Source organism: Piliocolobus tephrosceles, chromosome 9 (assembly GCF_002776525.5).
Source record: "Piliocolobus tephrosceles isolate RC106 chromosome 9, ASM277652v3, whole genome shotgun sequence".
In the NCBI taxonomy this organism is placed as follows: Eukaryota; Metazoa; Chordata; class Mammalia; order Primates; family Cercopithecidae; genus Piliocolobus; species Piliocolobus tephrosceles.
The window spans coordinates 70514253-70531106 of NC_045442.1; the positions used below are offsets into that span (position 1 = coordinate 70514253).

Genomic DNA, 16854 nt, shown 5'->3' on the forward strand with positions numbered 1-16854 from the left:
AAACCTTATGTGAGTTTTTATTAATCTAAGTATGCATGAAAGATGTTACTTAATGTTCACACCTAAAATGCCCGAAGTAGCTGGCTGTGGTAGTGCTTGCCTGTAATGCCAGCTACTTGGGAGGCTCGAACTGTAGTGCACCATGATTGTGCCTGTGAATAGCCACTGTACTCTATCCTGGGCAATATAGTGTGAGACCTTGTCTCTAAAAATTTAAAAAAAGGAAAATGCTCAAAGTAATTGGCCATAAATTTTAGTGCTGATTATTCAGTGCCAATAATTTACAACTGAATTATTTCTATAAATAAAAATGTATTACTTCTACAAATGGGTGTATTATAGCTTTGAAAGTGAAAAAATTATTTGGAGTGTCAAGTGAGACTGCATGTGCTAGGTTTAAAGTTAGACATTTAATTGTTTTGCTTTAAAATGAATTGTAGACTGCTCTGACACTTTTATAGTTAATTTTTTTTTTTTCAGACAAAGTTTCACTGTCACTCAGGCTGGAGTGCAGTGGCATGATTTCAGCTCACCGCAACCTCCGCTTCTCGGGTTTAAGCTATTCTCATGGATCAGTCTCCTGAGTAGCTGAGATTACAGGCATGTGCCACCGTGCCTGGCTAATTTTTGTATTTTTAATACAGATGGGGTTTCACCATGTTAGCCAGGCTGGTCTTGAACTCCTGACCTCAAGTGATCCACCCACCTTGGCCTCCCAAAGTGCTGGGATTACAGGTGTGAGCTACCGTGCCCTTCCTTTTAGTTAATTATTTATAAAGCTATTGCCATATTTTTTTCTACAACTTTCAACATTATTTTTTGTATATTTAGGCCTTTAATTGACCTAAATATTCTGTCTGGGATTTTGTTCAGTATTGTATTTATAGATTAATTTGGAAAAAAGAGATCTTTACCAACAAATTTTCTTATCCCTACAAATATTTCTTTATTTTAGGTATTCTTCTATATCTTTTAATAACACGTAAAATTTAAATAATGTAATATGGGTTACAAAATGGTTAGGCTGGTTTTTTAAAAACTTATACATCTTGTGGCGGTGATCATTTGCTAAATCTTGTTAGATTCAAAAATTATAAAAGTAAATGCTTTTTAGAAAAATATTCAGACCATATAGAAGTCAATAAAGTAGAAATGAAATCTGGGGTCAGTATCTTTGCAGTAGTGTGTGCTGTACACTAGAATGTTCCATGATTATGGAAATGTGCATCTGTGCTATCCAACATGGTAACCACTAGTCACATTTGGCTTTGATCACTTGAAGTGTGGCTAGTGCAACTGATGAATTTCAACATTTTATTTCATGTTAATTAAATTTTAATAGATATTAATTAGCATTTAACCAGTACAGCTTAGGTTTATTGTACAATTTTACATTTCTTTTGATATGTTTATATTTTTTAAAAGATATCTTCAAAAAAACTTGTATCTATTGTGTATATGATATATTTTTCTATAACATATTCTAGATTATTGGTGGTGTTTGGAAATGCTTAAGTTTGAATATTTTCTTATTTGACTACCTTGTGACCTACGTTAACAGATAGTCTTTGCTTATTCTGCTTATCTCTTTCAAAATTCTAAATTCTTAGAATTTGAAATAAACTGCTATTTGAATCTTTATGTCATATCACATATTGAGTGATTGGTCCTGAGTTGCTCTGGGGCTTCCTCAAAAAACAACCTAAATTATGGACACTAAATGAACACAGACTACTTTCCTTCATTTTGCCTAGATATAAGATGCTGTTCTTTGTGTTCTTTGCTGTTCAAACCTAACTTTGAATATTGAAGGAAATGGTACTTCTAAGGATACGTAAACATGGATTCTTTTTTAACAGTTCATTTCACAGTTCAACACACACTTTTTGGAGCACGTGTCTTATGGTTACTGTTTTGCCAAATACTGAGAATACAATGTTAAATAACTGTTTTGCCTTTAAACAGCTTGTAATCTAATTGAGGAGACAGATGTGGAAAGAAAATCACTTCTTCACGGTGGCATTAAGAATAGAGGTTAAGAGTGTGCTCTGGAGCTGTGTGACCATGGTTATCTATGGAAGCTCAGTTTCTTTGTGAGTAAAATAAGGATATTAGGGTTCTTGTGAGGATTGAATGAGATTATTTGTATGTTTGGCTTATGTTAGCTAATATTATTGGCTACTGAGGAGCTTGAAATCTCTCATGCCTCTGTTATTGGCAATGGAGAGCACTTGTTGATTTAAGCAGGCAGATGACATGGTTGGGATTCACATTTTAGAATTATATGAATTGCTTTGTCTGTTGTGGATCAATAGATTTGAAGAGGCTATAGTGATAAACCTATTGAGAGATGATGACTTGATCACTTTAGTTATGATACAATGATTGGGAGAGAGAGTACAATGATACTTTTGTGTTATCAAGGTAAGACTTGATTGTTTTAATGAAGAGGGTAAAGGAGTCGGAGATAACATTTGAATTTTTAGTTTTGGTGACTGAATGATGGTGGTATTTACAACTGAGTTAGGGAGTATAGGAGGAGGATGTGGAAGAGAGGGTTGAAAGATTGAATTGAGTTTTGTTCAAGCTTGAGATGACTGTGATACCCAGGTAGGCATATTCAGGAGACAGTTGGTTTTATGTTTCTTGGTGGATAGAAGAGTCATGGCTGGACTCCTTTTGTTTTTGGAGACAGGGTCTTGCTGTGTTGTCCAGTCTGGAGTGCAGTGAGTGGTGCTGTTTAAATGTAGTTTAATTATTGTAGCCTTCCGGGCTTTAGCGATTCTCTTACCTCAGCCTCCTAAGTAGCTGGGACAGCAGGCATGTGCCCTACCATGCCCAGCTAATTTAAAAAATTTTATTTTTTAGAGATGGGTCTCACTGTGTTGCCCAGGCTGGTCCTGGACTCCTCTCACCTCATTCTCTCAAAGTACTGGGATTACATGTGTGAGCTACAGTGCCTCCCATGGACTCTTTAATTGTATTTAATTTTACATAGTTTGATGAAGTATTATTCAATAAATGGTAGCTATTACCAGCACTATTTTTATTATTATGTAGGTGGTATTTAAAGCAACCAGTAGATAAAATTTCCAAAAAAAAAAAGAGTAAAAAGTAAAAGGAGAAGTGGACTGGAAGCTAGAACATTTAATAGATGGATAGATAAAGAATAAGTATAGAATGAGACTAAGAAAAAGCAGAACTAAGACAAGGTCTGATGAAGTATGATGAGTTTATATAAGAATAGTCAATAATACCTGCTGCAACAGAGATATCTAGTAAAGTAACGCCTAAAAGGGTCCCCTGTATTTGAATGGGATGTCAGTGGTGCCCTCTGCCAGGCAAATCACAGTGCAAATATGGAGAGAGAAGCCAGAAATAAAATGTATTAGCAAATAAATGGGAGGTTGATATAACATGGGCCCGTTTTGTTGATGTGACCCAAGAGCTAAGCAGTGATAGTAGTATCTTCCAAGTACCAAATTAAAAAATGTCCTCTAATAAAAAGATGTGGTTAGTCATTTTGAATAATTATCAATAAATTTTTTAAAATAAAAAGCATAGGAAAAATTAAGAATACAAGGAGTATAGTTCTATTTTATGTATTTAGGTTTAAATCTAGTTTAATTATTTCAGCTTTCTCTAATTGAGTTTTAATCTTCATTTACTTTGCTAATGAGATTTAAAAATATTATTTTCTTAAACCTTATAACTTTTTGCTTTTTTATTCTAACCCTGTGATTTAATCTATTTCTTTATAAGCTTCTTAAATTTCAGTCCAGCTTTAGTCTTAAATAGTGTTGTAGCGATTAATGGTTTTGCCCCCCCCCATTTTCTTCCTTTCTAATATATTTTAATCAACTTTTTTTTTTTATTGGAAGAGCCAATTAAATCTGTTGCTTAAAATCTTGCCATATCCACACTGTCTACCTGATTGGTTTTGCCAATTCTGTAAAACTTTACTTGATACTGTTGGGATTCTTTGGACTATGTGGCAATATTTGTAGATTTATAGAAATTTTGGTGATTTAATTCTTGGAAGGCAATTTTAGTTCCAAGTATTTATAGAATATTTTATTGTCATCTGTTAACTGTGTAATATTAGGCATGGGCACCTCTCTTATGACTGTCCTATTTTGGAACTTCACAGTCTGTACTTGCGCCTTTCAAGGCACTAAGTTCTGTGCCATGCTAGTCTTTGGAGGAGGAGCACATTTGAATAAAAAGTGTTTGTTTCAGTCTCAATAAAAGGCTTTTATAAAAGTTATGAACATTTAAAATTGCCCTTTCCTGCATTTTTGAGCTAATTGAATTATTCATTTTACAGGGGTGCAAGATTCCAAGAAGAGGGGGCAGGGATGAGTATTTATTATAATTGTTAAATAATGCACTGGACACTTTTCGTGTAATGTTATTTGATCTGGATAGCAACCCTGTGACATAGGCAGTTTTATCCTCATTAGAGAAATTAAGTGGCTTGTCCATTTCAGAAAACAAGTTAATGGTAGAATCAGGATGATACTGCAGGTTTTTTGATTTGTATCTAGTTATTTTTTCACTCAGTGGTTCTCTTTGTAGGGGCTAGAGGCAGAATAAAGAGGCCCCTCCCCTGTGCTCCCTCTTGCTTCCCCGTCTTCTGTTCTTTGGAGTGTGTGTCAGTTTTCTACGGTAGTTTAGGGCAGAAAAAATGTTGAGGACTATCACTGTACCATTTTGCTGTCTCTGATTTTTAGGAACTGTGTTCATGCTAAGAATTGATTATAAAATGATACCTGTCTATGCCATTAGGAAACAAAACTCATCCAAAATATAGGCTGTGCTTTGCATCATTCTATGAAAGACATGGTGGGAAGCTGAGTTATAGCTTTCTACTAAGTTGAAAGTAGGCTGTGTCGCCTAGGCTGGAGTGCAGTGGCACAATCTCAGCTCACTGCAACCTCTGTCTCCCAGGTTCAAGTGATTCTCCTCCCTCAGCCTCCCCAGTAGCTGGGACCACAGGTGCCTGCCACCGCACCTGGCTAATTTTTGTATTTTTAGTAGAGATGGGGTTTCGCCATGTTGGCCAGGCTGGTCTTGAACTCCTGACCTCAAGTGATCCGCCTGCCTTGGCCTCCCAAAGTGGGGATTATAGGCATGAGCCACTGTGCCCAACTAATGATTTTTAATAACTTTGTATAATACCGATGAATCACTCTTTTTAGTGGACTCTAAATACCATCAGGATTTGATACCCCTTTTATTCATTTATAAAAATACATAAACAGCTTCCTTTTTTGACGTTTAAAAATTTTATAGTCCTTTCTGTCTTGAATTTGCATTTCTGTTACACTTTTCATACCAGATTCTATTCTTATAGGATGTATTTTATGCATAAGTTATATTTTGCATGTAACATGCATACATTATGAAGGTAGTATATTTTTATGCATTAGTCTTTCATGCATATTGATTACCCTATTATATGTCTTTGCAGCCAGCCAAAATATGTGAATTTTAAAATATCTCTTAGTCATTAAATTGTAATTAGCACAGAGTAAAATAACAAATGTATTAAAATGTTGCTAAAGTATTTTTTATTTATTAAATTTTTTTTTCTCCTTCTCTGCCTTCAAAATGTTGTTTCTCTTCCTTCAAAATGTTGCTAAATTATTAAACAGATGAAAATAGGCTGGGTGCAGTGGCTCACACCTGTAATCCCACTACTTTGGGAGGATGAGGTGGGATGATCACTTGAGGTGAGGAGTTCGTGACCAGCCTGGCCAACATGGTGAAACTTCATTTCTACTTAAAGTACAAAAATTAGCTGGGCGTGGTGGTGTGTGCCTGTAGTCCCAGCTACTTTGGGGGCTGAGGCACGAGAATTGCTTGAACCCAGCAGGCAGAGGTTGCGGTGAGCTGAGATCGCACCACTGTACTTCAGCCTAACTCTATCTCAAAAAAAAAAAATAAATAAAAAATAAATAAATAAATAAATAAATAAAGTTTTGCAGACAAAATATGAATCATTCCTTGTTTAACACTTAGAAGGGTTTTATACTCAGGCAATACAATAGTGTATAGTTTCATTCAGAATAGGTGAGGAGTATGTCATCCTTTTTATATTCATAAAAAGTGAATTTTAGGCCATTTTCTGTTACTTGGAATACCTGAAACTGGGTATTTTATAAGAAAAGGAATTTATTTCTTACAGTTATGGAGGTTGAAAAGTCCAAGGTCAAAGGGCTGCACTTGGTGAGAACCTTCTTGCTGATGGGGACTCTACAGATTCCTGAGGTGGTGCAGGGTATCACATGGCAAGGGGCCTGAACCTGCTAATATGGTAGCTCAGGTCTCTTCTCTTCTTTTAAAGCCACCAGCTCCCCTCCCATGATAACCCATTAATCCATGAATTGATTAATCCATTTATGAAGGTAGAGCTCTCATGATCCAATTACTTCTTAAAGGCCCCACCTCTCAATATTGCCCCATTGGAGATTAAATTTCAACATGAGATTTGAGGGGGGTCAAATATTCAAACCATAGCAATGGGTTTAAAGGCACTTGTGAAAGAGGAGACTGGAGAGGAAAATCAACATGACCTTTCAAATGGACTTATGATCCATTTTCAGGCAGATTAATTTTAAATTTTATGAAAAGGTTGAGTATGAATGGGAATCGAAGACCTGGGAATTGTCCATTGTTGTTTATCTGTTTCTGTGTACCCTTCAGAAAGTCTGTTTACCTTCAGCAGTACAAATATATGGTACTGTGAAAGATCCCTGATCTAATATTTATAGCAACCTGTATTTTATGACCAGAGAAACTGAGACTTAAAGACATAGAGTACTTGCCTATGATCACTTAGCTACTAAATGATCAATCAAAAACTCCAAAACTTGAGGCCAGGTATGGTGGCTCATGCCAGTAATCCCAGCACTTTGGGAGGCTGAGGTGGTTGGATCACTTGTGGTCAGGAGTTCCAGAGCAGCCTGGCCAACATGGTGAAACCCATTCTCTACTAAAAATACAAAAATTAGCTGGGCATGGTGGTGCGTGCCTGTAATCCCAGCTTCTGGGGAGGCTGAGACAGGAAAACTGCTTGAACAGGTTGCACTGAGTCAAGATCATGAGACTGCACTCCAGCCTTGGTGAGAGAGTGAGACTATCTTAAAAAAAAAACAAACAACAAACAAAACTCCAAAGCTTTTCTTTCCCTCCTGTGTCATGCTGCTTAGTACATAGCCTGGTTCACAGTATATGATTACTATATAGTTAATGAATGATTTACATATTGTTTGTGAAGTCTAAAATACTTAACGTTGTAGTTGTTGCATCAGTTTTGAACTGCTGAATAAGTGTGACATTACAGATGATTCACTACAGAAGAATATTGAAGATCTTCAAAGCATGGTTAAGGTGATCTCTTTTCAGTTCCTGGAGTGGTGTTCCTGGAAATGACTAATAGAACAGCAAAAAACCGTCTACTTGGGCATTCTTGGTGTTTTATCAATTAAGTCAGAGACCTATAACAGTGTTGGAGTCCTTGTTTTGAAGAGGTCAACTAACTTATGTTGATACTGTGTTTGTATGAAGAGTGTAATTTTCGTTTCTGTTATATAGGTATTCTCTGAAACCAAATGACCAAATCTTGGCTGAAGACAAACACAAGGAACTGTAAGTGCATTAAACCATTGGTTGTAAATAGTTTACTCTGTCTATGAAGTTGATATATGTATATGTAAATAATCTGATTTTCAAAATTATGTAATGACAAAGTGTAATTAACACTATGACCTTAATCCTAACAGAATTAAGATAACCTACACTATATAATTTATACTATATAAAGTTTATACAGGACATAATTTCTCTTGTATTCACATTAAAAGATGTAGTGTTGTATTCTATCATCTAGACTAAAGTCTTATTGGGAAATATGTCATTTCATTTTCTCTTTCCAGATAAAATATTAAATTGTTCCTATTTTCTTTCTGACTGCTCTACCAGAAAAAAGTAAAAAATAAAAATAAATTGTCACTGTTAATTTTTGGGTCTTATTCCAGTGGATCACCCACCTTCATGATAATGATGGAGAAATATAATTTTGTTTCTGTCACTGGTTTATGAAAAAGTAAATGTCAGTTGTTTGGTACAATGTAAAACACTTTATTTATTTTATTTTATTTTTATTTTTTTGAGACAGAGTCTTGTTCTGCTGCCCAGGCTGGAGGCGCAATCTTGGCTCATTGCAACTTCTTATTCCTGGGTTCAAGCAATTATCCTGCCTCAGCCTCCCAAGTAGCTGGGATTACAGGTGCCTGCCACCACACCTGGCTAATTTTTGTATTTTAAGTAGAGATGATGGGGTTTTCCCATGTTGGCTAGGCTGGTCTCCAACTTCTGACCGCAGGTGATCTGCCTGCCTTGGCCTCCCAAAGTGCCGGGATTACAGGTGTGAGCCACTATGCCCGGCTGAAGACATTTTATTTTCACATCTAACTCAGGTCTCTCTTGGTTTAGTTTAGTGTAACCTTCACTTGTACTCATATATAGGGATGGTAATTTTTTTTGTGGAGGACTTCAAGACTATTATTTTCTTCTTGAGATTAAGTAATAATTTTTTTCCAAATAGTTTTTTTGTTGTTGTTGTTGTTGTTTTTTTTTTTTTTTGAGACGGAATCTCGCTCAGTCGCCCAGGCTGGAGTGCAGTGGCTGGATCTCAGCTCACTGCAAGCTCCGCCTCTCGGGTTTACACCATTCTCCTGCCTCAGCCTCCCAAGTAGCTGGGACTACAGGCGCCTGCCACCTCGCCTGGCTAGTTTTTTTGTATTTTTTAGTAGAGACAGGGTTTCACCGTGTTAGCCAGGATGGTCTCGATCTCCTGACCTCGTGATCCGCCCGTCTCGGCCTCCCAAAGTGCTGGTATTACAGGCTTGAGCCACCGTTCCCGGCCCCAAATACTTTTAAACTGCTTTTTAAAAACTGTCTTGAACCTTTTGCAAATTATTTTCTTCTCTCCTATTTAAGATAACATATAAATTGTTAATTATAAAATGGCAGGACCAATGTTCAGGGAAAGGATTTCCTTATGCATTCTTACTGTTTACACATTCTATTATTATGCTAACCTTTCATCCATATTTTTATATTTGGTCTATCCTTATCTGAGTATAATCTCCATAGTGGGTTCTCAAATATATTTATTGTCAAGAAATTTTTTGCTGTTTGTTTATTTCCTACTATAGTCAATGAGGGTAGGTGATTATTACTGTAGCATTGGTTGGTTATTATTTGTAGGTCTGGTAACAGAGCTTCTTTTGCTTTGGGAATTAAGTAGTTGGTGAGCCTTAAAAGTTCCTTTAGTCCTTAGACTATGACCAGTATTAAAAATACCAGAAATCTGCTTTTAAAGAATATATGTTATTTAATATGTAACCCATTTTAATGTGTTAATTCATTTGAAAGTTTTTTAACTGTCCAAGATATAATTCATCCCTATGGCTATAACTTGGCCAACTGATACTTTTTTCTTACTTTTTTTTTTTTGAGATGGAGTTTTGCTCTGTTGCCCAGGCTGGAGTGTAGTGGCATGATCTTGGCTCACTGCCACCTCTGCCTCCTGGGTTCAAGCGATTCTCCTGCGTCAGCCTCCTGAGTAGCTGGAATTACAGGCACCCGCCACCATGCCAAGCTAATTTTTGTGTTTTAGTAGAGACGGGTTTTCGCCATGTTGGCTAGGCTGGTCTCGAATTCCTGACCTCAAGCAATCCACCCACTTCAGCCTCCCAAAGTGCTAGGATTAATACAGGTTTGAGCCACCGTGCCCAGCCGCTACATTTTATTACGAAAAGTTTTAAACGTATGTTATGTGTTCACCCATGTATTTACCACCAAGGTTTTATCCTTAACATATTACTGCACTTATCTACTTATTCTACTGTTCATGCGTTACTTCATCTGTTTTTTGGATGCATTTCAAAGTAAATTGTAGACATCAATATGCTTCTCTCTAAATATTTCAACACATATAGCATTAACTAGAGTTTTATATTTCAAAGTTCTTTTTTTTGGTTTCACCTGTTCTAAAATTTCTTATAAACTGAGTCATATATATGTCCTATTTTGTATAAGGCTTCTGCCACTGTGGTTTTGAAATTCATCAGTGTTGTCGCATGTATCAGTTAATTCCTTTTTATTTTTGCAGATTAGCATTCTGTTGTTTATTTGTTCTATTATTGCTAAGTATTGCCACTCGTTTGATTTGTCATTAGTTGATGGTCTTGATATTTTTGGCTGCTGGCTGTCTGCCTTGTACTTTTTGACCTACATACCAAAGAAAACTTGCAGTTGAATATGGCACCAAAAAGCAGAGTATTAATTTTAAAAAATTCAACAGTTATTGAATTATTGAATTTCATGAATTATGAAAGCTGTTTATAAATAATCTCATTTGTGTCTTTGCAACTCAAATAGCCAAAATCTTAGTAGGATGGTGGTCATGGAAGTCAGAGTCTGCTAAGGAGTGTGTAACAACTCACCTGCTATATTAAAAACAAAAAAATCCTTTTTGTGTTCAAGACCAATCTTTAAAAAATATAAGAGATATGGATATAAAACAAAATTTTATTATCTAATCAGTAATTCCATGCTGTATTCTCATAAAACATTATTACAGCTTCTTAATTTCAGTCTGTTAAAGCTTGATTCATTATAAAACTTGTAAAAAATGTGTTGGCACCATCACATTGACCTGCTCTTTGAAAATTAACCCTAACTCTCTAAGAGTATCAATAAGAGAATGCACTGATAACTCTAATGATCTTGGTATTAATAAATAAAGAGTGGCCTGGCATGGTGGTTCACACGTGTAATCCCAACGCTTTGAGAGGCTGAGGTGGAAGGATTGCTTGAGGCCAGGAGTACAAGACCAGCCTGAGAAACATAGTGAGACCCCATCTCTACAAAAAAACTTTAAAAAGGCCAGGCGCGGTGGCTTATGCCTGTAATTCCAGCACTTTGGGAGGCTGAGGTGGGTGGATCACCTGAGGTCAGGAGTTCAAGATTAGCCTGGTCAAGATGGTGACATCGCTACTAAAATACCGTCTCTACTAAACCATCTCTACTAAACGTCTACTAGACTGTCTCTACTAAAAATACAAAAATTAGCCAGGCATGGTGGTGGGTGCCTGTAATCCCAGCTACTCGGGAGGCTGAGACAGGAGAATTGCTTGAATCTGGGAGGCAAAGGTTGCAGTGAGCTGAGATCGCTCCACTGCATTCCAGCCTGGGTGACAGAGCGGGACTCTGTCTCAAAAAAAAAGAAAAAGAAAATTAGCCTGATGAGGTGGTGTGTGTCTGTAGTCCCAGCTGCTCAGGAAGCTGAGGCAGGAGGATCTCTTGGGTCTAGGAGATCAAGGCTGCAGTGAACCATGATCATTCCACTGAGTTCCGGACTGGACAACAGAGTGAGACCTTGCCTTTAAAAAAATAAAAAAAGAATAACAATAAGAGAGTACAATGATAGTTCTAATTATCTTGATATTAATAAATATTAAGTATGTTTTCATTAAAACATTTTTAGTTCCTTAAATTTTGTGATTCAGATTTCATATACACTTAGTCACTGATGCTTCACAAGTATACTTGTTTCTCTGTCTGAGGAAGATTGGCATGGGAAAACGGAAATATTGGTCAGAAGTGACCCTTGTTTTTCTAAGCAAAGTGGTTTTTCTCAAGTTCCTGTTTTTCATTATTCTACATACTGAAGACCTTGGGGGATGATTTTAAGTAGAGAAAGCTGAGCAATTCAAGTTGCGATGTGATTTATCTAAAACTGTAGGATTTATATTTTGTTCTATACATGATCCAGTAATGAACTGGTCTCATCAGCTTTCTAGTTTTTTTCAGTTTTAGTTTTGTAAATGGAATAATTTAAAATAAATTAAGAAAACATCACTATTTTACTAAGTGTTTTTTCACCTACTTTCCATTGTGTTAGGCATTGAAGAAAAGATCATGTGCAGCTTTTTATATGTCAATTATACCTCAATAAAGTGGTTTAAGAAAAAGGAAAAGATACTGATTTTATTATAAATGGAATCTTACTCTCCAATAGTGGCTTTTCAAAATCTATGGACACATCTGCAGTTATCGAAAATAGAACCATTTTGTTTCCATGAATATCTATTTTATGAATATATAAATTTTGTATTACCTTGGATTTTGAGATCTGATCATAAAGATTTCGGTAAGGAAGGTTAAAAGTTGTCTGGAGAGGCTCGGACAGGCCTGCGGAGCTGCAGCAGTCCTTGGTGCCCTCTTCGCGCTCCCCACCGACATCATGCTCCAGTTCCTGCTTGGATTTACATTGGGCAACGTGGTTGGAATGTATCTGGCTCAGAACTATGACATACCAAACCTGGCTAAAAAACTTGAAGACATTAAAAAGGACTTGGATGCCAAGACGAAACCTCCTAGTGCATGAGACTGCCTCCAGCACTGCCTTCGGGATACACTGATTCTACTGCTCTTGAGGGCCTCCTTTACCATCTGAACCAAAAGCTTTTGTTTTCGTCTCCAGCCTCAGCACTTCTCTTCTTTGCTAGACCCTGTGTTTTTTGCTTAGAGCAAGCAAAATGGGGCCCCAATTTGAGAACTACCCTACATTTCCAACATACTCACCTCTTCCCATATTCCCTTTCCAACTGCATGGGAGGTTCTAAGACTGGAATTATGGTGCTAGATTAGTAAACATGACTTTTAATGAATAGTGTCTTCTTTATTGTTTGCGATTTTTACTACCTTTTGTGAAGAGAAAAATTGATGAGTTTTGTATAGCTGGTCAGATACAAATAATAGTGACTTCACAGTTTAGCAGTTATAATGGGTACTTTTTAAACATTTGATACTAAATTATGTTGCTGCAAAGTAATTAAAATTAATATCTAGAGCTAAAAAAAAAAGTTGTCTGGACTTAGGGGTGAATTCCAAATGCAAATATAAATAAATTCAGAAGTATCCATACTACTTAACACAGAGTAACCTGGTATCTGAAGTTTTTGTTTGTTTGTTTGCTATAAGGCATGGGGAAAATCTCTTTAAAAGGGATTCACATTTGTTTACTTGGCTTTTTTTTTATGACTTTTTTTTATTATTATACTTCATGTTCTAGGGTACATGTGCACAACGTGCAGGTTTGTTACATATGAAAACATGTGCCATGTTGGTATGCTGCACCCATTAACTCGTCATTTACATTAGGTATATCTCCTTATGCTATCCCTCCGTCCTTCCCCTACCCCCAACAGGCCCCAGTGTGCGATGTTCCCCTTCCTGTGTCCAAGTGTTCTCATTGTTCAATTCCCACCTATGAATGAGAACATGTGGTGTTTGGTTTTTTGTTCTTGTGATAGTTTGCTGAGAATGATGGTTTCCAGCTGCATCCATGTCCCTACAAAGGACATGAACTCATCCTTTTTTATGACTACATAGTATTCCATGGTGTATATGTGCCACATTTTCTTAATCCAGTCTGTCATTGATGGACATTTGGGTTGGTTCCAAGTCTTTGCTATTGTGAATAGTGCCACAGTAAACATACGTGTGCATGTGTCTTTATAGCAGCATGATTTATAATCCTTTGGGTATATACCCAATAATGGAATGGCTAAACACCAAAAGCAATGACAAATGAATTAATTTTTGTATAAGGTGTAAGGAAGGGATCCAATTTCAGCTTTCTACATATGGCTAGCCAGTTTCCCCAGCACCATTTATTAAATAGAGAATCCTTTCCCCATTTCTTGTTTTTGCCAAATGGTATTTCTAGTTCTAGATCCTTGAAGAATCACCACACTGTCTTCTACAGTGGTTGAACTAGTTTACAGTCCCACCAATAATGTAAAAGTGTTCCTATTTCTCCACATCCTCTCCAGCATCTGTTGTTTCCTGACTTTTTAATGATTGCCATTCTAACTGGTGTGAGATGGTATCTCATTGTGGTTTTGATTTGCATTTCTCTGATGGCTAGTGATGATAAGCATTTTTTCATGTGTCTGTTGGCTAGTGATGATAAGCATTTTTTCATGTGTCTGTTGGCTGCATAAATGTCTTCTTTTGAGAAGTGTCTGTTCACATCCTTTGCCCACTTTTTGATGGGGTCGTTTTTTTCTTGTAAATTTGTTTGAGTTCTTTGTAGGTTCTGGATATTAGCCCTTTGTCAGATGAGTAGATTGCAAAAATGTTCTCCCATTCTGTAGGTTGCCTCTTCACTCTGATGGTAGTTTCTTTTGCTGTGCAGAAGCTCTGTAATTTAATTAGATCCCATTTGTCAATTTTGGCTTTTGTTGTCATTGCTTTTGGTGTTTTAGACATGAAGTTCTTGACCATGCCTATGTCCTGAATGGTATTGCCTAGGTTTTCTTCTAGGGTTTTTATGGTTTTAGGTCTAACATTTAAGTATCTAATCCAACTTGAATTAATTTTTGTATAAGGTGTAAGGAAGGGATCCAGTTTCAGCTTTCTACATATGGCTAGCCAGTTTTCCCAGCACCATTTATTAAATAGGGAATACTTTCCCCATTTCTTGCTTTTGTCAGGTTTGTCAAAGATCAGATGGTTGTAGATGTGTGGCATTATTTCTTTTTTATTTTATTTTATTTTTTTTTTGAGACGGAGTCTCGCTCTGTCACCCGGGCTGGAGTGCAGTGGCCGGATCTCAGCTCACTGCAAGCTCCGCCTCCCGGGTTTACGCCATTCTCCTGCCTCAGCCTCCCGAGTAGCTGGGACTACAGGCGCCCGCCACCTTGCCCGGCTCGTTTTTTCGTATTTTTTAGTAGAGACGGGGTTTCACTGTTAGCCAGGATGGTCTCGATCTCCTGACCTCGTGATCCACCCATCTCGGCCTCCCAAAGTGCTGGGATTACAGGCTTGAGCCACCGCGCCCGGCCGTGTGGTATTATTTCTGAGGGCTCTGTTCTGTTCCATCGTTCTATATATCTGTTTTGGTACCAGTACCATGCTGTTTTGGTTACTGTAGGCTTGTAGTATAGTTTTAGCTACCAAGGTAAACAGTGAACTTTTGTAAGCAGTGTATACTGTTCTAAATATGAAGTGCATTTTCCCTTCTGATAGTGAATGAGTTCGATTTATGATTTTTTAATGTCAAATATTAAATTATTTTGTCAGAGGCCGGGCGTGGTGGCTCCCACCTGTAATCCCAGCACTTTGGGAGGCTGAGGCGGGTGGATCACGAGGTCAGGAGATCAAGACCATCCTGGCTTCCACGGTGAAACCCCGTCTGTACTAAAAATACAAAAAATTAACTGGGAGTTGTGGCGAGCACCTGTAGTCCCAGCTACTTGGGAGGCTGAGTCAGGAGAATGGCGTGAACCCGGGAGGTGGCGCTTATAGTGAGCCGAGATGGCGCCACCGCACTCCAGCCTGGGTGAGAGAGCAGAGGGTCCGTCTCGAAAAGAAAAAAAAAAAAATATTTTGTCAGAATAACCCCTTAAATTTTTAAATTTTGTCTTATAAAAGTTAATTATATTGTGGTATTTAAATGTTTGGTAATTTAGGATTATGATGAGATGGAAGAAAATACATAAATTATGCAATAGGCATGAACCTTCAAGGGTATTAGGACGTGCTAAGGCTGTGATCTTTGGTGCAGTGTAAAAACGTAATTTCTTAGAGAATAGAGTCAATTTCCAAACCAGCAGGAGAGTTGTAAGTATTTAAATGGAATGTTTAGGGATATGTCAGGGAAGTTAGAGACAATAACATCTGGTATGCTTTTTGTGTGTGTGTGAGACGGAGCCTTGCTCTGTCGCCCAGGCTGGAGTGCAGTGGTGTGATCTCGGCTCACTGCAAGCTCCGCCTCCCGGGTTCACGCCATTCTCCTGCCTCAGCCTCCACAGTAGCTGGGACTACAGGCGCCCACCACTATGCCAGGCTAATTTTTTTGTATTTTTAGTAGAGACGGGGTTTCGCTGTGTTGCCAGGATGGTCTCGATCTCCTGACCTCGTGATCCGCCCGCCTGGGCCTGGAATTACAGGTGTGAGCCACCGCACCTGGCCTAGTATGCTCTTAAATTAATTATTAATGCTGTGCCTTAACAGTTCTTTGAAATCATCAAGATCATAGACTGGGCTTGTGCCTATAATCGCAGCACTTTGGGAGACTGAGGCAGGAGGATTGCTTGAGCCTAAGTTGGAGACCAGCGTGGACAATATAGTGAGACTCTTGTCCCTACAAAAAGTTTAAAAAAAAGTAGCCGGATGTGGTGGTGTGTGCCTGTAGTCCCAGCTACTTGGGAGGCTGAGGTGGGAGGATTGCTTGAGACCAGGAGGTTCATGCTGCAGTGAGCTATGATCTGTGCCACTGTGCTCCAGCCTGGGTGACAGAATGAGACCCTGTTAAAAGAATCTTTTTTGGTAAGAATGATCTAAGAACTGGATGTCTGTAAAGCTAATAGAAAAAATAATCTTGTGAAGCAAAAAGTCAAAATTGAAATAAAGAATTTAGGACCGACAGCAAGGTTAAATGTAAGGTTAAATGCTTAATTTTTTTTAGTGTTCATAAATAAGGTACAGTTTTAAAAATATCATAAACATTTTTATGATCCTATTCTCAGGGCCCACTTTTTTTTTTTGTATCTTTAAAATTATAGTATTTTGAGTCTAGAAATGGACCCTTGAACCAATATCCATATTTTATCATGAATAAGGTGAGAGTAACATTGATAAAATGACTTGCTATAGTTTACATTGCTACTTAAGGACAGTACTAGACCAGAAACCAAGTCTCCTGAGTCCCATTTTTTTTTTTTTTTTTGAGGCGGAGTCTCGCTCTGTCGCCCGGACTGGAGTGCAGTG

The 16854-nt window shown here is 37.6% G+C and overlaps 2 protein-coding genes across 4 annotated transcripts in view; both read left to right on the forward strand.

The window, feature by feature from the left end:
• Positions 1-16854, forward strand: part of ADK (adenosine kinase) — a 591886-nt gene that overhangs the window by 54547 nt on the left and 520485 nt on the right. For all 3 annotated transcript variants that reach the window (XM_023204899.2, XM_031936187.1, XM_023204900.1), the window contains exon 3: positions 7600-7653. In XM_023204899.2, the coding sequence (XP_023060667.1) occupies positions 7600-7653 (54 nt within the window). The remainder of the gene's footprint in view (positions 1-7599; positions 7654-16854) is intronic.
• On the forward strand, positions 12221-12746 carry LOC111537834 (short transmembrane mitochondrial protein 1). The gene has a single exon (XM_023204901.3). It carries the CDS (start codon positions 12320-12322, stop codon positions 12461-12463), a length of 144 nt encoding a protein of 47 aa, XP_023060669.1. The 5' UTR covers positions 12221-12319; the 3' UTR covers positions 12464-12746.